We start from the raw sequence: 22428 nt of genomic DNA on the forward strand, positions 1-22428 counted from the left end.
GTTGAGCCTGTCTGCTTTGCGTCATTGCTCCAGTGGGTTGAGTTCAGGTTCATTTAGTGACTTTAATGGTTCCTCCTGAGAAGGGTTGTGATTAATACTTCAGGTGGATACTAATCTCCCTCAACAAATAACCCAATTTCTTACTTTAAGTTTCTGAGTTTTTTTGTGTCTCATTTGTGTTGACATCTACGATGTGTAAAGAAAGAAAATAATTTGGGAGCTCTTGTTAAGTTGACTGGCTAAATAAATTATTGTAAAAACGATTAAAAATTTATTGAGCAAGAATGTGTCTTCTAAAAGACTTCAACAATGTTTAATAATATAAGCGTATGTTCAGCAGGGTCCCTGATATTAAAAACATGCTCATCAATGTGGTCTCTTCTTATGAGTGGAAAACAGATGGCAGAGTTAAACAGTATTTTAGTATTTGCAAGATAAACAAATTACGTGATCCTAAAAAAGGCACAAAAATGAAAATTGTGCTTTGGCCATAATGTCATTTAAACTGCAGTGATGAACAACCCACAGGACATTTTGGCAACCCAGTCCTATTTCATCAATTATGAACTTCCCTTAATAAGTAGTTAAAAGGCCACCATGTGCTAATGTATTTATAAATGGGTTTTAGCATTTCAAACAGAAACACTGCAATATGGGCCAACATTATGAGGCCAGTTGCGTCGCACTTTCACACCGCAACATGGTACATGCATGATTTAACTCAAAAATGAGATTTAAGAAGCCACGCAGCTCCACTTTGCATGGCCCTGAGTGGCTTTATATCTCTGGAGTAACACAATGCAGCACAAATCGCTGCATTGCATTTCTTTGCCCTAGTAAGGCATTCCATGGGCGTTTTGCGGGTGTTCCCACACAATTCCTATGATTTTTGACTCATCCCCAGACTTACCAGAACTAGTAAACCTGGGAATGCGACAAAATGCTACATCTTCCCAAGGGAGGCGTAACGAGAAGAAATGTATTTATTTCTACTTGTTACGTCCTCTTTCTGTGTGTGCTGCATTCTGCAACACGCATAGAAAGAGGAAAAAGCCTCAGAGGATTGTTTTGTGCAGGAAGGTGCCCCTTCCTGCACAAAAAAAATTCTGCATGCAAATCAAGCACCCGTACAACATGATGCAAGGGTGCCTGCATTGGTCCTGAGCAGCTAGAATGGCGCCAGTGCAGGTACAAAGGCAGGAATACACCGTTTTCATTTAAATACGGTGCATTGCAGCCCTGTAACGCAGCACAGCAAGGTGACTTGCTGCACAGCTTTGCGGTACTTGCCCATTAATATGGGCCTTAACATCAAATTTCTGGCTCAGGACAGTAATTTATTTTGGTGATTAACTTAGACCAAAAGTTGCAATATGGAGGTATGGATCATGGACAGCGTTTTATGGAAGAGAGAATGTCAAAAACAAACATGCATTTTACACATATGCTGTACATATTTAAAGCTGACTCTGCGCTCCCCATCACCCTGGAGATCTATACTTACTCTAACCCAGCTGTCTTAAGACAGCTTGGTTAGAGGTTTCAAAGTGCGCACGGCCGGCCAAAGGGACATGCGCTCTTTGAAAAGTGCATTTAATGACTACCCTCCTCCCTCCTACTGTCATTCAGCAGCAGCCCCACCCCCCATCCCGATGCTTGTTTCAGGACAGGAGGATGAAAAATAAAATGGTAATGAAGTACCCTTTTATTTTTCATCTCAGGGCTTTGCGGGAATTTTTAAGTGAGGCGGCGCTCCTCCGCTCAAACGCAGGAGCCGCCCATGTCCGGAGCTGAACCAGTCACACAGAAAGAATTTTAAGAATGAAAAGGCAGTTTTCTAATTCCTATTTTTTATGAAACATATGTAAAAGTGGCTTTGCCCACCAGACATAAGGCAGGCTAGTCCAAACATTAGGAGCCAGAAAAGCAAAGGAACAGCCCCGTGTTTTATGATTGCTCTATCTAAGCTTCAAAGAATGTTCTAATACAAGGAACGTGATATCCACCTGGGAGTTTAAGGTTGCAGTTCACCAACGTTTTCCAGTGAACTGCTCAGTGAACTATTCATATCAATTCAGAAAGTGCTGCAGTGACCAACAGTGATTATTTTGTGAGGAACCTCTGCTTTTTAAGTGACCAAGTGGCTGCAGATAGTGGCTGCTAGGTTATGTCTCTGGTCTGAGACGGGGTTGACCAGAGATCAGGGCCTAGTAGGGGGAAAACCCAAAGTGAGCTCAAGTTCTGCCCAAAACATACTTTCACACAGGAATACTATAATTCCATTTCACCATTTGGTGCGACCATACTACAGGTGGGTTACAGTGCCTGTCTGCAATCTAAGGCTTACTGGGAGTAACGTTTGAGGTCACATACACATTCAGTCTCTCAGTACTCTCACTAAGAGTTGAAGAATGGAAGACTAGAAGAACTCTACACAGGGAAGCCAGAAAAACTGACAGAGAAAAACAAGAAAGAATTAACATTTTGTGGGGACCCTGCTTGCCTAAGCTTGACAAGACTATCAATAGCCAAGGCGCCTCATTGTGATTTGGGCTCAGCACCCCGAGATAGTGCAGAAATGCTGAGTATAAAAGATTTGTGATGAACATCAAAGAAAACTCTCCCTGCTAAACTAAGCAGTCTCACTGCAGAAGTGGGTGAGGCTATTGGCAAGTTTTATATGGTTGATGGTACTGTTAGTGACCCCGTTTCTTGCCCTTGCTTCAGCTTGGCATATGAACAACCTGACAGTCGAGAGTCAGTGGGAGCAGAGATTAATTTGCAAAAGAATTTTGCTCAGAGGCCTGTAGCCAGTGCTATTGAATATCATGTTGGAGTGCCAAATATAAAGGCTGCATAGACTTGATTCCACTTCATGACTCATTAATCCACCATCAGATACTATTGGTCTCTTTATCTCACTCTTGCGGATTCTTTTTCATCCCTACCTTTTCCCTTTGTCACAGTTTTTATGTCTTTCTCTTCCTTCTTTTTACCCTGTGTGCTCTTCTCCCTATTGCTCTGCAATAAAGTCTGAAGAAGAACAATAGGTGCAGGTGCCCAAAAATGAGTGCCAGCGGGTCCCACTTGCAACCACCAGCTCAAATTAAGCATTGAGTGGGAGCCAAAATGGACACTGGGAGGCTCATAGTTCTCAACAAAGGCCCTACATCTCCCTTGGACTTTAGCTCTTTGGGGGGAGGGGATACACAGTATGCAAAGTACATGAAACATGATGGTTAGGTTGCCAGGGAATAATTGTTTTGCACAGTGAGAGTTTACCTAACTACAGCTTTCTTAATGTGCTTACTTGAAGCATGGGTGAATCTGTTTCCACGGTAAGTATGGCGGATTAGTTATGGCTGCAAGCATACACCCTTTTAAAATATATATAATATTTTAATCTGGGGTACTATTGTACTTTTTGGATTTTTGACCGACAAACTGACAACCTCACAATAAAGGAAACTGTATTCCAATGAAACCTGCTTCATATTAGACACTACTGTTTTTTGTTGTTTTTTTTAGTTAACAGTGGTTAATGCCCAAAGAAATTCCAGTCAAATCCTTTTACATAAAACAACAAATTGTCTGCTCACTGGTGATAAACGTAACGCTCCTTGCTGACGATCCTACAGTGCTCCCGCTAAAACCAGGATCACAAGGTATTAGATCAAATTAAACACAATTTTCCTGATTAGGGCAACCCATTTTATTTTTTAAAATAATGCGCTCCTAGCAGCCTTCAAAATAGTTAGTTTTAGAAGACATAGAGAAGATAAATGCAAGAATCTCTGAGATTGGGGTAATGAGTTCTTCTAATATTCCCAAAAATTAGCCAGTTTCCTAGGAAATGAGTGGCCCAAAGTCTTCAGCAAAACACACAAGATGATGGACAGAATGTTGCACAATGGCAAAACATTCACCCCCAGTCACAGATCTGGGTTTAATCCATCGTTATTTTGCTCACCACGCCACCCCAGTTCAGACATGGCCATATGCAAATCAGTCTTGACCCTGTGCCTCATGGGAACAGTCCAGCCCGAACTGCCAAGCCATGTCTTCCCTGGACCGGAATCAAGCATCCTAGGACCGGCTTCTGGCTATCAGCCGTCATCAGCCAGGATAGCTTGACTCCAGTGGCGTAGTGAGCACGGGACCCACATCTGGGCATACCCTTCCCACATAGGGTGAACAGCAAAACACAAAAGATGATGGACAGAATGTTGCACAATGGCAAAACATTCACCCCCAGTCACAGATCTGGGTTTAATCCATCGTTATTTTGCTCACCACGCCACCCCAGTTCAGACATGGCAGTCTTCAGCCAGAGTTACTTAAAATCAGGGAGAGCAGTCCTGCGCTACAAACACTGTTCAACGCTGCGCAAATGAGATAAAATTGTGCATAACTTGTATGTACTAAGAGCTGCACAATAAATGCTGTTAAGGCAAAGCAACAACACTGCATCAAGACACAAAGAGGAGCAAGGTTTATCTTGCTTGGGATTTGTATTTAGGACACACCTTCTGGGATAAGTTTCTGTTCTCAGACAACTGGCCGTGGGTATGCCAGGAGAAATTATTCGATTTTATAGAATTTACACTTTATGATTGCAAATATATCCAATATTCAGCTTGTCCATTGTCTGAGCTTGGTTTAATCTGGAACTAGAATTCCACTCAAAGCCAGATTGCGCTTCCTTAGTAGATCCAGCTCTGCGTGTAATCTCTGGAGTGTGTGCTGTTCTGGTACACCACTAAGCATAGATTATCATGACATTGGAGATATGCAACACAAAGGCATTAGGCCCTCCGCTCATGTCAAATTTTGGCACAAAATAGCCTTTTCACTGATATGTTGATGAGAGCTGCTGTTTGTGCTACTTTCCAAAGCTAAGTGCTGATCGGCATTGCATGAGCACCTCCACTAAGCCTTAGTAAATCCGGGGATTGGTTTGAAGGACCATTTGACACAGGAACATTTTCGATGCTGGTATTTCCACAAGGACCAAGGCAGAATAGTGAAAGCTCCTTACTCTTTCTTTAATAACAGTGCTGACATTTATAATCTATCAGTGTTTTTTCACATGCAACTGTTTACAAAAAATATTGTGTAATAAACGTTCAATGATCAAAAACCAGAGACCAAGATTCAAGCATAGAACAAAGTCATTCCTTTTAGAACATTGGAATGTTGAGTGCTCCATTCGAGACGATGGAGTAGCCCCAGGTTTATAATGGCTGGCATAAGCTTGGAGCTCCAACATTCCAATGCTTGTCTTCCAGTTTCTCTCTTTCTGATTTAGAACATTGTACCCATAGTTGTGTAATGTTCTAATAAGGCTTAGTGGATGAGCATAATTTTGCCTCCTGAAAGTGCACACATTGGTGGGCCACATAGGACTAATTTGTGCAATGCATGTATAGATTAGGCAAACATCAAAATCCTAATGCATGTGTAAAAGTGAATGTATTCAGGGGGTCACCATGGAAAAGCCTAATCTGGCACATTTAAAAATAATTCCATATTTGTTACGCATAGCACATCTGGCGTTATCAACTCAGAAACAAAAGTGACAATTGCTTAATTTTTTCGAGTGATGAGTGTAGAAAGTGTAGGCTTGTGTGGAAAAAAATATTTATATTGAAAAATGGTTTATTGTTTTGTGTTAAACTACCTTAATCTACTCCTTCTATTCATTAGCTAAAACTAAGCTTAGCCACATTGACATAAACTACCACTGTATGTGAGCAGCACACATGCACACGCATAAATAGACATATGTATTCTTTAAGCATTAGTCACAAAGAAATGTTTGTCAATGTCCAAAAAGTTGTGTACCATGTCCACATATAAATTTAATTTATGATTTGTGTACGTTACTTGTTGAAATCTTCACCATGCTGAGTCAACCTCTTTTGTGTATAATAGCATGTTAAATGCACATGCATTTTACAGTAATATGCCCCTCCCCCAGTTGCTTTGAATATTTTACTACCTAACAGTAACTTAACGAAGCAGACATCTGTCAAAAAGTCAAGCATTATCCAGCTTTGAGACATGTTATAAGTGAACTTGGTATAAAGATTAGTTGAAGGATGTTACCCAGAAGAAAGGGACATGCAGAGTGACAATTCAACTGCATGGCATCTACTGGGCCAATACTTACTGAGCCCGCAGGGGCGGCCAGCACAACTCATGAGTTAAGGGGGTGCAGGCGGTTGCGTGCGACGGGTGTGCAACCACGGCAAAAACACAACAATAAGAATAAATCAAACTTACCTTGCCGCCGCCGCAGGGTTCCTCGTCTTTTTTCTGCTCGCCTGTGTCCGACTCCAGGTGGGAACAGGAAGCAGGAAGCCAGGCTCCCACACCTAAGCCAATCACAACGCTCCAATGAAAAACTGTGATTGGTCTGAGCGCCGTGACTGGGCGCTCTGCCAGGGGCCAGAGGGTTGAGCATGTTCACCATGTAGGCTGCAATGCAGCCTGCATGGACAACAGGGGAGTGCGCATGACTGGTTTGGGCGGCCCGAGAGGGCCGACCAAATGGTTATTGCGCACTCAGGAGTGGGCAAACCACTCCTCCCCTGTAAGCAGAGCAGTCCCGCCCGCCAGCAAAAAAAACATAAAACGCTAATAACTAAGAGTTATTACCATTTTATGTTTTTGCTTCTCTCACTGCGAGAAAGCAGTGGGGCAATGCTTCTCCGCCATAGCGAAGGAGCCGCTACTGTGAAGCAGCCTTGCCAAGTGCCAGACATCTTGGGTAAAACTAACGCACTTGCTCATTTTTGGCATATCACTGCAAAGCTCTAAGACTGTCATGCAATCAGAGCTAAAGATAAGTAAAAAACATTTACAAGATGGAGCCTTGGAAAACCCAGACACTGACTATGGTGTCTCTGAAAGTTCAGCACACCTGATCTAAAAGTTGGGCTTGTTATATATTTAACAATTCCCTGCACCTGGCCCCAATTCCAAAGTATGTCTATCCTACTCGCTATCACCCTCTGTACATTGCCAACATGAGATGTGCGCATTTTCTTTCTCAAACATGTGGGTGAGTTTACATCTTTGAAAAACACGACTAAGCTGAGTAAAAAGAATAGACCAGCAGTGGCCCGTCCATATGGTCTACGGGGCCACGGCCCCCACCTGTTTTCCAGCAAGAAGAATGTCTGTCTGACTGAGCAAAGGTCAGCCTAACAGACTCTCTTCTTGTTCAGGTCAGACAGCCAAGAGCTAAACATGAGCTAAATACTCAGCTCCTGGCTGCCTGGGGTGAACTTTGCCAGGATGAAGATTTCACAGCCCTGTGGGCTTGACCTCCTCTTCCTGCTGAAAGTGCTTCGAGGCCTTCCACCTCATGATGAGAGGGAGTGTCTATGATTGCGAGTGTCTCTGATTGCATTGCGCCTGGGCGCTTCAGTTTGAACCCCTGAAGTACCCAGGGTCAAGTGTCAATCAGTGACACCTCGTCCCAGAGTGGGGTGGGGTGGGGTCAGCAGTCACACTGACCTCATCCCACTCTGTGATGAGTGAGGGACTGCTGCCTTCCCTCATTGGCTGACTTAAGGTCAACTAATGAGTGAAGGCAGTAGTCCAAACCCTCGTGCCACCTCCGAGGCGACCCTCTCTTCCCTGAACCTTCATCTTTCTTTTCTCTGTTTGGTGCACGCGTGCATGTATGAATGTATCTGTATTTGCTGGTGAGTGTTGGGAATGGGTGTATGCATGTATGATTGCAAAGGGTGTGAGTGAGTGTGTACTTGTACGTGTGTGGTCCCCACCCTCGGTGAAATTACCAGCGGCCACTAGACTAGACTGTCAAATAACGTGGTGCCAGTCAAGCACTTTAATGACAGGTTCCAGGAGTGATGCCTGAGTGATTGTGACATACTTCCTAAATGCTCTCCAAAGCCTTCAGGATAGACCAGCACCTAGAAACAAAGCCCATTTTAACATTTCACTAAATGGTGACTGCTCACCACAGCATGACACCCCTTGCTCAATTTGGGAATTGTATGACGAAATGGTGCAGTTGATGGCTACAGTACTTGACTTTATTATGGCAAAGGGGTTCACACCTTGGCACCCCACCCCTTAAGTGCCAAATTGGTAGAAGAATAAGTGCCAGTGCCCAGAGCCTTCCTCAGAAGCGTGCATTCTGCACTGGCACACAGATTACCAAGCCTGCATAGTCTGGAATCAACTTCAAGCCTCTTTACTCAACTTCCATACACTCCCTGAACCTTTATCTCTTTCTCGCAGGTTTCTGCTTTCTCCCTTTGTGATGTTTTGTCTGTCTATCTCTTTCTCATTCTTTCTCTGTTGTGCATTTTCCCTCTCTTTCTCTAAGGAAATGCTGGATGAGGAAAAATAAGTGCCAGTCCCCCAGAACGAGTACCAGAGGCCCCAACTGGCAACCACTGGCTCAAATTAAGCACTACTTCCCTCACACTGTGATAGTGAGTTCATCCCTTAATGGGTCAGCTTCTAATCCACTTGAGTGTCAGTCCTGCACTTCTTGCAGGGGAGCTGTAGTTACAATCACTGTCGCGACGACAGAGAGTGCATGGCCACAGAGTGCATCAGCATTCTACAGCACATAAACCTGTACAAACAAACCCTGCTCACAGCTTCATTTGGAAATATTGTGTTATTAAGTTAATGTTGTCTGTATTTTGACTGATTATTTCCCTCCTCACATATCAGTCTCTCCTCACCATGGAGAGGACTGTAGACAACAGACCCTTACTGAGAGTGTGACCCTCATTTGTAGAGAATGTGAGAGGCGGCAGAGGCGGGCCGTGCAATTTCCACAACTTGGTTGCTATGAGACTGAAACATGTTGCAGCCCTAAGAGAGAATGGTTGCACTGGCCATAGTGTGGCCGAGGTATGAGACGTATGGCCCCAGAGGACGCGAAACCAGTCTTTAGAGTGCATCACAGCTATGCCCAGGCGCGCAACACCCATTGGACTCAAAGGGCTTCAGCCCCCCGTCGTGTGTGGCAGCCCGGGATGAGACAGCTTCCCGGGCACACACACAGCCGCACCCGAGCAATTCACAGGTCTTTAAAAGAGCATTTGCATGTTACTGAGGCCTTGCTGTTGTTTCACCCCTTCTAAGAGCCCCTGAAGCTCCACTCTGCCTATTGCTTAAAGATTCAGCCCCCCCGAATGTTTTTCTTAGCCCCCCCCCCCGAAATTTGGCTCTAGTTGCGCCTCTGGCTATGCCCTCTATACACCTGTCTTCCGCCCTTGGGAGCATTAAGTGCCATACTGCTGCCCCACTCAGTCTCACCTTATTGCGGGGCTCATCTGCTGACTGTGGGTCAGTAATTGGCAGGATTAGACGTGAGTAGACCATACCTGCTGAGCTCCACTGTCCTTGTAGACAGTACTTAATTTGAGCAGGTGGGGCCCACCAGTACTCTTTTTTGGGGACCTGTACTTATTTTTCTTCAACAGACTGATCTGCTGCAAGAGTGAGAAAAACATAAATGACGGAAAAAAGAAGGATTCAAAAGCAGGAAAAACAGTAACAAAGGGATTAAAAAGAACACGCAGTTATACGCTAAAGATGCTGGGAGTGGAATCAAGAGTATGCAGCCTTGGTTTTGGCACTCCGACCTTCGATGGCGCCACAGGCTTCTGAGCAAAACTTATCCTATTACAAATTAAGCACTGCTTGTAGGATTAATTTCAAGGGGAAAACCTTGTGAACTGCATTCACATTACATTCCCCAGTAGTAAAAGTGATCTTTTGGAGCCTTCTGGTGGTACGCAATGTTTGCATTCATTTCTTTGGCCGAGCCGAGGTTAGACTTCTGGTGTTGGAATTCCAAGTGAGACCACTTCGGTGTTTGGTTTGCGTCCTGACGTAAGCACTTTAGAAGTGTTGCTATAGGTTTTAGAACATTCCTTCATTGAGCACAAAGCAGTCATGTCTGAAATGCATCTAACTGCATGCTCTTGATTGCTTTGTTCTACTCGCAATGAACTGTCACTCAAATTGTCACACATAAACCACCGAATGTCACACATATGTACTGAAAATATGGGAGTGTCACGCATACACAAACTGAAAACTTGGCAGCTCTGCTGAGCCTCTTCCCATCTACTTGTGCTGGAGGGTCGGAGGGCATTCTGGCGCCAAGATTCATTTAGACAGATCATGTGATAGGATGTAGGGGTTAAAAAGTTTAGTTTACAGGAAAATGCGCAACAAGCAACTCTGTAATCACAAAGTAACCATGCCTGGCTTTTCCTACGTGGCAACACTGTCTCAATTACTGGTTTGGGAGCCTCTCCCAACCACAGCGCATGCATTTAATAAGAGGGATTTAGGTCAGATCGCATATTTTTGTAAAACAAAAATCACATAATTCCAAAGATTTAAACAACTTGAAGATATTGTGTTCCATTTGATAATCTGTGTAATAGTTGTGCAGAGGTTGCATCTGTGTAATCCATATTTTGCTCTAATGCCATCAGGAGCTAAAAGTTTACATAGAAATCTTCAATTACAGGTGACAATCATGATTTTGATTGGCAAGTTTATTTACGGCATTTCCATCGTGCGCACCTATGGTTTACATGTAAGGATCTTCATTATACTAACTTGATTTAAAACTGTTTTGGAGAATAGGATATACCATAAAAAATAAACTTCTCAAGCTCTCACCACTCATCTGAAACAACTACAGAGTTGATGCCCACTTCCAATGCCCACTGCTCTCACAATGGCCAGCCACAAAAGAGAGTCCTCCATCCAACTCTAAGTGTCCACCCGGCTCATCACAAAAAAAGACTCCACCACCCAAGTCTGACCAGTACCCAGCCCATCACAGAAGTGATTAATTCATTGCTCTTTCACCACTTTCACTCTAGACAATCTTGAATTGCTAACAGGTCTCTCAACGGATACCAGCCAATCACTCTCCTGCCAAATGTAAATGTAGTGCATTTATATAGCGCTCCGCACACCCCCGAAAGGGTCTCTCAGGCGCTGTGCACATACCGCTGTGGAACCCTTCCTGGCCTTTCCCTGTGAAGTGCCCACTCCTGGGCACCCCCAAGGTGAAGCCAGGCATCCTAGCGCTTTTGGGGAGCCGTTGTGGAGATTAAGCAAGCTATTGCCCAGAGTTGCAGAGTGGGACCCATGATTAGAATAGGCACCGAGGCGAGAATTATCCGGTCCGGGGAAATTGAGCCCAAGACCCGCCGAGGTGGTAATTGAACCCTGGTCCGGGCCAGACCTCTGCATCAGGGTCTGCCGCTCTAACCATTGAGCCACACTTCGCCAAGACTGTATTATATATAAATACAAAGACACACTATGCATTAAACCACTGGATCCCTAGAAACAGAGCATATATTAAGTGAGTCTTCACTGAGGGGGAAAAACATGCACACAGGCAATGTGAGACAACAGCAGCAACAAGAACACGGTAACCCCTCACTTGTCATATTTGAGCACTGGAAAGAGACAAAAGTGGAAGGATGCTGAGGGCCAAAGTGACCGCCCTGCGTGATTCCCCATGCCAGTTAGCTGACTGTCCATTTCACAGCATGAGTGACCTCTGTCGGTAACTAAACCAGTAAGGATCAGATTCTACTATTGTTGACGAAAGCTAAACAAAGCGCAGCTGTTCACACCTCGAACTAACTTGATAGGTGGCAGAGTAGACTCGCCGCAAAGGATCGAATAAGCTCGGGTGGGAGGTTTGGTGGTCCTGGGGGGGGGGGGGGGGGGGCGGTGAGGAGAGAAGGCAACATTGTAATAACCCAGCAGGGAACAGAGGCCCGTGGCTCATTCTGGTAATACTGAGTGAGGTCGTCATGGAGACCGTTTCCGATAAATTCCCTAATTAACAATTTCACTTAACCAAATAGTGACTTTGCTTTCCTTTCAAACCAGCTTTATTTATAGTGAAAGGAAGTGGCATTTAGAGGGCGTGTCGGTGCGCGGTGCGGTCACGTGACGTCATAAAACCGTGACGAATGGCCAATACCACCATCTTTGGGAACGGGACTTTGCATTGATCTGTGTTTTGCACCAGCAGCAAGAATATATAACACGGGCAACTGTAAACATAGAAAGTATCCCGCACAATGCTAGCATTTTCTGACACCCCTGCGTTTTAGGTCTGTATTTACAGCGCCGCTGTCGAAAAACCTACTGTTACCGATTTTTTTATATTTTAAATACTATGCCTTTGGCCCCGCCCATAAGACTACATCACAGCCTCTCTAGCATGGTATTGTCTGGTGTATCAGTTAACCTCCTGTGAGGTTTTTGTTGCATTGCTCTGGGTGAAGTATTATTTTACATTACCAAAGTACTCTGAATCAACACAAGTTAAATATTTGATCTCGCGTGTGTACTGTAAATAAAAAGCATCGTTTTTTGTCTCTGATGCAGACTTATATAAATGTTTTTACACTCAAGCAAGAATCAAGCCAGACCTATTGGCTTTGACAACGTCGGTTAACTTTCAGGTCATTAAGGATGTGCTCACTGAGGGAATGCCGTGCATAGTGGTCAAGGAGGGGCAGTTTAGAGCTCGCTGCTAGAATAGGCCTCGTATTACCAGTTTGATAACCCCGTTACTCGTGTGCAGCAGCCACGTCTTCAAAACATCCCTCTGCGCTCCTCGCTACTTCCCACTCGTGATAGAGCGAGCCAGTTTTGTAGTCCTTTCTCGGTAGCCTTTTGTCCAGAGACTTGTGGTCGACCTAATCCATAATGCACCAGGGAAAACTGCCAGCAGAGGACGTTTTAACGGTAAACAGATATATTTTGTATTGTGCTTTGCCCCATTTGTCTCCTTTTTTACGAGCTGTGCCAAATAAGCTGGAATCACCGTTGAAAAGCCAAATAAAAAGCAAAAGGCAGCCAAGCACACTTTCAAGATGAATTACCATTGACGGTTTTTGAAGCTTCCTCCTCCACATCATTTTAAACTTAGCTCTAGCAGTCAGAAGGAAAAAACAGAAGAAGATTGTATTTCTCCACATTTGAGACTGGGTGCACTCCAGCTGGCACGAAGGGTACAATGTGGGTGTTCTCGTGGATAAACAGTTGAACAGGGCACTTCCTGGCCCTCCAGCCTGGAAACTACACTTCCCAGCAGCCTTCACCACTGAAAAGAGAGCCAAGACTGGTTCCTCACGTTTTTTTGGTTGACCTCCCCCCCCCCCTGCCACTCCCCCCTCCTGGCCTTATAGCCAAACGTTAACGCTGACGCCTGCATTTCGGAACACTTCCTGAACCTTCAGCCTGGAAACAACACTTCCCAGCAGCCTCTGCTACTGAAATGAGAGCCCAGACTGATTCCTCCCGCTCTTCCTGTGCAGCCGCCCCCTGCCCCAGTGCTGCCTGCTGTCCAAGCGCAGCCGCTGTCCATGTGCCGCAACTCCCCTCTGAGCCACCGCTCCCCCTGCCCTGGTTCTGCCTGCTGTCTGTCCCTGCACTGCCACTCCCCCTCTGCTGCTGCTCTCCAGTGCTGCCTGCTGTCCCTGTCCTGCACAGCCGCTCCTCCTGCCCTGCGCTGCCTGCTGTCCCTGCACTGCCACTTCCCCTGCACTGCCGGCTGCCCCGTCACTGCTCTGCCCGTTCCACGTCCTTGTCCGGCACCCAGGAACACTAGGACCACCCATCAACACCACTAATGGTGGGCACCGCATGGCCACGCAGCAGACACATGCAGTGGGCGCACTACCAACATAGCACCAGGACCGCTGGACCTCCTGCTACCTGACAGCATACCGCCAAGGAACTCCTGGACACCGGCTGCGGACACAACAGCTGCGTCTCCTCTACCCACGATCCACCAAAGGACCCTTCACCTGCTAGCACTGCCACTTCTCCTGCGACACAACCTAAGAAAGAGCTCACACCACTCCTGCCATCAAGACCAACCGCTCCTTTGTAACCTGCTCAACGCCCGCTCACTCAGCAAACACGCCACAGAAATCTGGAACACCATCATCACCCTCTCCACGAACATTACCTTCATTACAAAAACGTGGCACAACCCATCCTCAACCTGCACTGCCAATACCAAAGGCTAAAAGATGATACACCAAGACCGCACCAACAAACAAGATGGAGGCATCACCATCATCTTCAAGGAAACCATCAGATGCACTATCACCAATGACGACTCAATGTCTCTCATGGAACACCTCAAGTTCCTACTTCAAACTGACGCGAAGACCACAATAAGAGGCACCCTCACCTACAGACCCATGGGACTCCATGCAACATTCTGGAAGGCCATCCCCAACCTCATCGGCAGCCTAGCAATCGACTCGCACCACTATGTCCTATTCGGCAACTTCAACTTCCAAATCGATGACTCCAATGACACCACCTCCGTCACATTCCTGGACAGCCTGAACTATATCAGCCTCACCCAACTGGTCATTAAACCCAAGCACAAAGCCAGACACACACTCAACCCCATTTTCACCTCCAATGACAGAATCAATTTCAGTCACATCACAGACCTCACCTGGACTGACCACACCATCACACACTTCACCATCACCGACACCCAGCACGACATCACCAAGCATCAGATCTCTTCCCACACATCTGAAACAAGGTTCCTGAAACTCAGTGGCCACAGGCCATCACCACCTCCCAACCCGAGGCCTCAACAGACCTCGACCAGGCTGTCCAGAACTTCACCACCTCGATCACCGACAGTGCCGACAGTTGCCCCACTGAAACCTACAAAATCTAACAAGACACCCAAACATGCCAGTTGGTACATCCCAGAACTCAGATCAGATCAGAATACGCTTTATTCGATTTAAAAAGTGTTAAACCATAAAAGCACAATACATATTAAGAGAGCATACATTACATCAAGATAATTCAAATAAAATAGGTAAAAAAAGAACTCAGACAATTAAAGAAAGAGGAGGACCATCCATTGTCATCCAGTATCTAACCACCCCTTTCAGGTATTTGGCAATATGATAAGTCACGGGTCCATCATTCAAATATTGCAACTTTAAAAAGGCAGGTCGACATTGTCTCAGGCCATACCACTTTAAAATAGGTAAAATCCATTTTGTCCTGAGCATAGAATAAAATTTGAAAAAAACCATAGCATGACTGGTTGACTGAGCAGAGATATTATCACACGGACATAAACATAGAGAGCAAGACCAATTGTTAATGTTTGGAAAAGTGACCCTGATGTGAAAAATACCAAGACGAAAACGGGTCAGTAACAACCTATCATAAGCTCCTGTGGTATTCAATAGGTATGGTTGTATTCTTGAGTGAGTCAGAAGTAGTTGGTGTGCTCTCACTGACGGTTTCACGATGTTAGTAGCTAAATTAATAGTCTCCAAGTGATCTAGACATAGAGATTTAAGATTATTTCTGGTGACCTTATTCAAACTGTCAGGGTTGGAAAAATACTCGGGATGTCCTAAATCCTCTAGGAAATGTTTAACATAGGTCAACCAGGGAACTCAGAAACACCAAGCACAACTGCCAACAACTACAGAAACGACGGTGTGTCACGAAGAACCTCTTCAACAGAGAAGCTCTCAAAACAGCCATCAGCAACTATCACCGGCACATCAAGGAAGCCAAGAAAGCAGCCATCACCACCTGCATTCGACTCCACGGCCAACTACACAAAGAAACACTTCAAAATAGTCAAAGAAATCTCCAGCAAGACAGCCACAGAGAACACGATCCACCCCTCCCAAGAACTTTGCGACATCCTCTCAGACTACTTTCACAGCAAGATCACCATCTACAACAATTTTAACCTCCAACCCACCACCCTCAACACCAACGACCTCAACCAATCAGTGAACATCAGCCAAACCATTATCACCTGGTCTTCACTCACCGCCATGACTACGTCAGCCATCATGTCTTCCATACACTGCGGGGCACCCACCTACCCCTGCCCCCACCACTTCTACAAACTCACCACAAAATGAATCAGCATGCAACTCACCTGCATCCTCAACACCTCCATTCCCTAGCAACCTTCCTGCACAGATAGAAACATGTCAGACCACTCCTAAAGAAAGCCTCCGCCGACCCAAGCGCTTTCAAAAATTATCGTTCAATCTCCCTGCTCCCCTACCCGGACAAAGTACTCAAGAAAGCCATAAAACCAGCAGCTCACTAAATTTCTGGAATAAAACTACCTACTGTATGCCTATCAATCAGGATTTCGTGCCAACCACAGCACAGAGACTGTGCTGATTGCCACCATAGATTACATCAGAACACTCCTCGACCATGGAGAAACTGTGGCCCTGATTCTCCTTGACTTCTCCACAGCATTCGAAACTGTTTCCCACAACACCATAATCATTAGACTCAACAACATAGGCATGCAGCAAAACATCTTCAAGTTGATTGCCTCCTTCCTCACAGGATGCACACAGAGCATCTGAATGCCACCCTTCACCGCTGCACCCAAGGACATCATATGCTGCATGCCACAAGGGTCATCCCTGAGCCACACCCTTTTCAACACCCATATGACCCCTCTCACAGACATCGTCAGATCACACGGACTCAACATAATCTCCTACATAGTTGACACCAAACTGATCCTCTCACTCACTGAGGACCCCTCCAATGCCAAAACCAACTTCTGCAGCACCATGGCCAACGTAACCAAATGGATGAGAGACGGCTGCCTCCAACTCAACTCCAACAAAACTGAACTACTGATCTTTGGGAAGAACACCTCTGCATGGGACAACAGCTGGTGGCCTGAAGAACTAGGTCCTACGCCCACACTGACCGACCATGCACACAACCTCGGCATCTTCCTCGACAGCCAACTGGCCATGAAACAGCAAGTCAGCACAGTCACCTTCTCCTGCTTCCACATACTTCGCATCCCAATCAACACCAGAAAGACTGCTACTCAATTCAATTCAATATGTTTATTAAGCATTTGGATCTCTAATGAGGTCCACTTAAAACGTACATGGATAATCATAACATAAACCCAGCAGCCATTAAAACGTTACTTCAATAAAACCATTCCATCTACATCATTATATCAATTTATGCAAAGGTATTCATACAAAATGCAAAAGATTTCCAAAATCACCACTAGTATATTATTTAAACATCAATAAAGCCCAACGATGCAGGAGAGCTAAAATAATCACTCCATAATGGATTATAGAACATGTACAAGAAGATAGATTAACGTTAAAAAGCTGTTTCATCTGATGGCATATTGTAGAATAAAATACTTCATATTGCAACAATAATAACAAGTCATTAGGTAAAGTGCATCTCACAACAGCGATAGGGTAGCAGCAATCAAACAAATATCTCCTGTACTAGCTCAATAAAGATCTGATCCTGTTAAATATGAATACAATTAGGAAAAAAATCCTATCATAACAGCATCATATATTTTTATCTAAAGTGCATCAAAAAAACAACAAAAATATTTCCCTTAAGACTATTTAATAATGGGAAAAGGGATCTAGTTAGTGCAAACAGCAGAGAATTACTGCCACTCAGGCCTACGCCACCAGCCGCCTCGACAACGGCAACGCCCTATAAGCGGGCATCTCCACCCAGCTCCTCAGAAGACTCCAGACGATAAAGAACGCTGCAGACAGACTCATCCTGGACCTCCCCAAACAAACCCACATTGCACCCCACCAGAGAGACCTCCCCTGGCTCTTCATCCAGAAGAGGTGCCAGTTCAAGATGCTTATGCACACCTACAAAGCCCTCCATGACCTAGGACGTGCCTACATCAACTATCGACTGAACTTCCACCATCCCGCTATACACTTGCGCTCCTCTTCACTCCCCCTCCCACACATCTGTGGCAACAACAGTGACCGCTCCTGCTCCTACATAGCTGCCAAGACCTTGAACGACCTTCCTCTCAAGCTCCGTACAACCTCCTCACTGGCAGACTTCAGAAAGAGACTCAAGACCTGGCTCTTCAACTGAGACACAGCGCCTAGATACCATTAGGTTGACAGTGTTGCACTTTACAAATGCTGTTTGATTGATAGTATGTTAGATTATGGTGCCCAGAATTCTGTACTTTAATCCTGGCTTTCCTTCTTGACCAGACTGTGCGATCCTGGATGAATACATTTATCTCCACCATCCCCCCCCCCCCCCCTTCCGATATTTGCTAAAAATTGGGGTTGGGGGAATGTCGTGAAAGAGGCTCAAAGGATGAGGTAAACGCAATTTACAAACGCTGGACAATGTTACCATTGAGTATGTTTGAGATATGACGTGATGAAGATAACTCAGCGAGTTACGTTTTCGACTGGGCGTGTTTTCTTCTAGTTGCACGTTTTATTTCTGGAAAAAGGCGACTCGGCTTTTCACCCTTTTAAGCAAAGAGTTCCCTGGCTGATTGGTTAATGATAACCGTATAGGGAACTGTTCAATGCACAGCGCTATACCATACTATATTTTTTTTCTAACTGGACAGGCATAAAACGGAGAGGAAAACACGCCCACGTTCAAATGAGACGAGAAATTAAACCCTGCTGGAGATGATCTTTCAAGCAGAACGATGCTACGTGAGACAATGTGCTCCCAAGTGCGGTCTGTGAGTTCACTCGGCCACAAGGAATGCGCAAAACAAACAGAGCTGGGGCTGAGCTCACTGTCTGGAGAACGTGCGAGAACATACATTCAGAGCCGAGGGAAATAACCGGTCGTCGGCCATGATACAGTAACTGCAGTGAAAAAAGAACATATAAATCTCGGGGGAGAAATACTCTAGCCACGTTATACTAACCACACACGTTTTGCAAAGGGTTGACGTGTTCTCAGTTGGCTTTTTGCTGAGGTAAAACACAAAGTGCAGTTGCATTTCTCGGTGTCTTTCTTTCCTGCCGTGTTTTATGTCCAACATGGAGAAAGTTGGTCTACTAATAAACTGTAAAGGAATGGAATGTTCCGATTTGGTATTTTTTTATATGTAAGTGATGAATAAAGAGCAAGGCGTCAGTGAACATCAGTGCGCCTTACAGAGAACTTTTATTGCAGCAACAGAATGTCTCGGGCAAGCTGTGATGCAGGCACAGTATGAAGGGCCGCTGAAACCAGTGTGCAAAAACCAGGGGGTGAATTTACGACAGAATATTAAACAGTTCCGATTTTGAACAAAGGGATAAAGCGATACATTACTGTAATAAAATAAAACTGATGCGATTTGCCCAGAATCACCCTGACTGGGTGCCAGATTAGAAGCCAAGCCTGGAAGCACATGTAACCCCTTCATCTTTATGTTATAGGCTTATAGCTGTTTGAGCCCATCGTCTCTCACTCGCCATAGTATTATCGTCAGCCCATATTGCTTCTAACAATATAAGTTCATTCATTCTTCAGCCCACCCTCTCTTGGTTACCAAAAACTAGGGAGTGAATTAAACGATTTAACATTTTCTAACGAGAAGAGTAGTCTGCAAAAAATCTAACACTTGGACGTGAATCAATGATAATTTATCACCAAATACGCTCGTAAAATTGACGGGTGAAGACTGAAGGACGAACTTGGAACACACCCCAAAAAGGAAAGAGAAATAAAAGTGTCCTGTTATGAAAAAGCAACTGTGCGAGAAAGTTCTGGAAGTGGCGAAGAAGGGTCACTTTTTACGAGGCTAAGGCCCCCGCCCCCACCCTGGAGGAGCGCTTCGACTTTTAAGGCGGCCGTGCTGGACATCGCCGCTTTAGGGGGCTCTTCCAGAGCGCTTTACGGCCATTCCCATCTGTCATTACAAAGGGTCATCGACAGCTAGTTGGCGGACTTCACGGACTCTCCCCGCCCGCCACACTTATAGGAGGCACGCGCGTGGCGGCAGGGGAATTTGTGGGCTTTTAAAACTGAATGCAGTAGCTTTAGTATGAACATATATATTCATTGAAATGTCAAATGCTATTGGCTAGGCTGTGTTTGCTAATGTGATTCATGCAGGTGGATACAATGGGGGAAAAAAGCATGACACTTCCCCTACTCTCCCAGAGCTCACTTGCTACCCAGCCCCTTAGCCCACGGCCACTTACCGACGCCAGCAACTGTGCACGAACTTGTAGTGTTTTAGAATCCCTGTCATTGAGAATTACAGAGAACACCAGTGAGCTGCCTGTTCTCCTCACCACTGAAATGTAAATCGGTGGAAAATTCAGGCGATTTGATAGAAAATGCACTCTTGCAAGAATACGGGGACCTAGCGAGAGGGTCAAAGTGCCTGGTGACGCTCAACGCATTCCTCGAGGGATTGGAAAACGTAAAGATCTATTATAGCGGTGGCAGAGAAAGAACAGAGTGCCAACTAGTCAAACAAGCCCCAAGGCGACTGGACACGTGGGTGATCTGCTACAGACCCCTCATCTTTACAACGTTAAGGGGAAGAGGGCCTAATTTGAGATGTTGGTTTCCGGTCCTCGGCACGGCACGCAATCCACCAGTTGTGGCGCGGTCTTTTTATTAAGTTTAAAAGGAGCAGGAGCGTGTTTAATACGTCAAACTACGTAAACATTGCCTGAATGGTATCACTTGAATAGTGCGATTGTGTGTTGGCACTGTCGTTGGCGGGGGCAATGGGTGGTGCAGGCTGCCATGGCCTCCAGGAAGAGCCCAGAACTTACTTTGATAACAAATGAAGCACTCGGATAATTATGTTAATATGATCTTTTAATACAGATACATTCGTTCCAAATGATTTAATCTCCAGCCCCTAATTCTGATTTACACCACTACCCTTTTTTGTCTTCCTAAAGTTGTACGGCAAGTAACCAGCTATGCGCTGGAGCCGGGGAGACTGAAGCTGTCGACGTCTCCTCTAATGCCCGCAGAGCAGGTACCACGAGGCTGGGAATATATGGGGGAAGAGGCGGCGGCCGCCATACAAATTGGAGTCCGCTGCACAACGACCCCTAAGTGGGGAACACAAGGGGCGGGGGCGACAGCTGTGGCCAGTGATGCCCACTCTGGTGGGGACACGCGCAGTGGAGCCGACAGCTACCCCTGCTGACGATAGCTGCGCGGACGCTGGTGAGGGCGGCACGGGAGAGGGGACGCTCGAGCTGCCCCCACAGTCCGTTGCGCGGATACGCTGACCTGATACCTGCAGTGGCGTAGCGAGGCTGTGATGGGACCCAGTGCAAGCTGGTAAAACGGGCACCCTAATTTCTGTTTAGGTTGTAAAATACAGCAATAGTTTGATCCAACACCCCCCTCCACCCTCTCCAGGCTCTGGGCTCCGGTGCCGATGCACATGCTGCACCGTTGGTAGGTACATCACTGGGTACCTGTCTCCAGTGTTGTCCGCTGCAGAGGAAACAAGGATGGGAAGAGGCCGATGTTGTCCACAGTGATGTACGCTGCGCAGCAACCCGCGCGAGCAGACCAGTTGCGCGCCTCAGGGGACCTCCTCACCTGTAGTCTGGGTGTCCGGTGCGTCGCTGCCTTCGGGGGTGAGCGGTGCAGGTGACTGTCCCAGGCCGACAGCCCCTAGCGCCAGCAGCAGCAGTGCCAGGCGGTGCAGCGCCATGAGTGCGTCAGCAGGCTGAGCCTGGCTCCGTCTGCCTCTCGCGGGACCCGAGTCCGTGTTCCTCTGTCGGCAGCACCAGCCGTGTGTCCCGAAAGCACCTCGTGCCCAGGGTCTCCCCCTGCTGCAGAAACAAGGGCGGGCGGAGCGGAAGCGATCACTCGAGGCAGTCCCAGGCCCCTGAACAGCCGCGTCCTCCAGCAGGGCTCAGCACAAGGGCGAACCTGGCACGGGCTCTATATAGCCGGCGGTGGGAGGGAACAGCGGTCCTAGGCTCACAGGGGCTCGGACGCCTCTGACAGTAGCTATTGGCAGTCTGGGTGTGACAGAGGAGGGGCCGCGGCTCGGTGCTTCTGACCCCGGTTCAGAAGCCTTGGCGCGGGCTGTGGGTGTTTATACTGTCTGGCTTTTGAAGAAAGTCGACTACGTGAACTAGTGCACGCAGGCAGCCCCACAGCTGTGCCCATGCCCCTCTGCCAGGGGAAAAAGTACAGTGAGCCTGTGTCAAGCCAAGACAGTGCAGGGCTTGCCTGGATAGAAAGCATAGACGAGTGAGTACCTACCTTCACAGAGTAAGATCACTTCAGAACTAGCAGCGCACTAAGTACTAGTGGCCACATCTTTCTCCTCTGATAACATGGTGAGGGCTAATTTCTTCCCTTTGACATCTGTACTTGTGATAGTCAATAGACCGCTCGCGCACGTGCTATCAGCGCTGCGGCCGCAATAAATGCTTGGGACACTAGTTATCGTCTCAGCGTGGTCCCGACTGCCTTTCGCGGGCCACGCCCCTATATTTGTAGAGAGCGCGTGACGTCACACGCCAGCGCTAGCGCAACACCTCCGACGCGGGTAGATTGCACCGCTAC

At 46.3% G+C, this 22428-nt stretch overlaps 1 protein-coding gene across 2 annotated transcripts in view; it reads right to left on the reverse strand.

Moving 5' to 3' along the window:
- PLOD2 (procollagen-lysine,2-oxoglutarate 5-dioxygenase 2) overlaps positions 1-22034 on the reverse strand; it is a 357685-nt gene extending 335651 nt beyond the window's left edge. The window contains exon 1 of one of the 2 annotated variants that reach the window (XM_085634099.1): positions 21448-21984. In XM_085634099.1, coding sequence (XP_085490225.1) covers positions 21448-21562 — 115 coding nt within the window. In that variant the 5' untranslated portion in view covers positions 21563-21984. Of the gene's footprint in view, positions 1-21447 lie in introns of both variants that reach the window. The other variant, XM_085634100.1, reaches the window with a different exon arrangement.
- Positions 22035-22428: the final 394 nt, after the last annotated feature.

Source organism: Triturus cristatus, chromosome 11, assembly GCF_964204655.1.
Source record: "Triturus cristatus chromosome 11, aTriCri1.1, whole genome shotgun sequence".
In the NCBI taxonomy this organism is placed as follows: domain Eukaryota; kingdom Metazoa; phylum Chordata; class Amphibia; order Caudata; family Salamandridae; genus Triturus; species Triturus cristatus.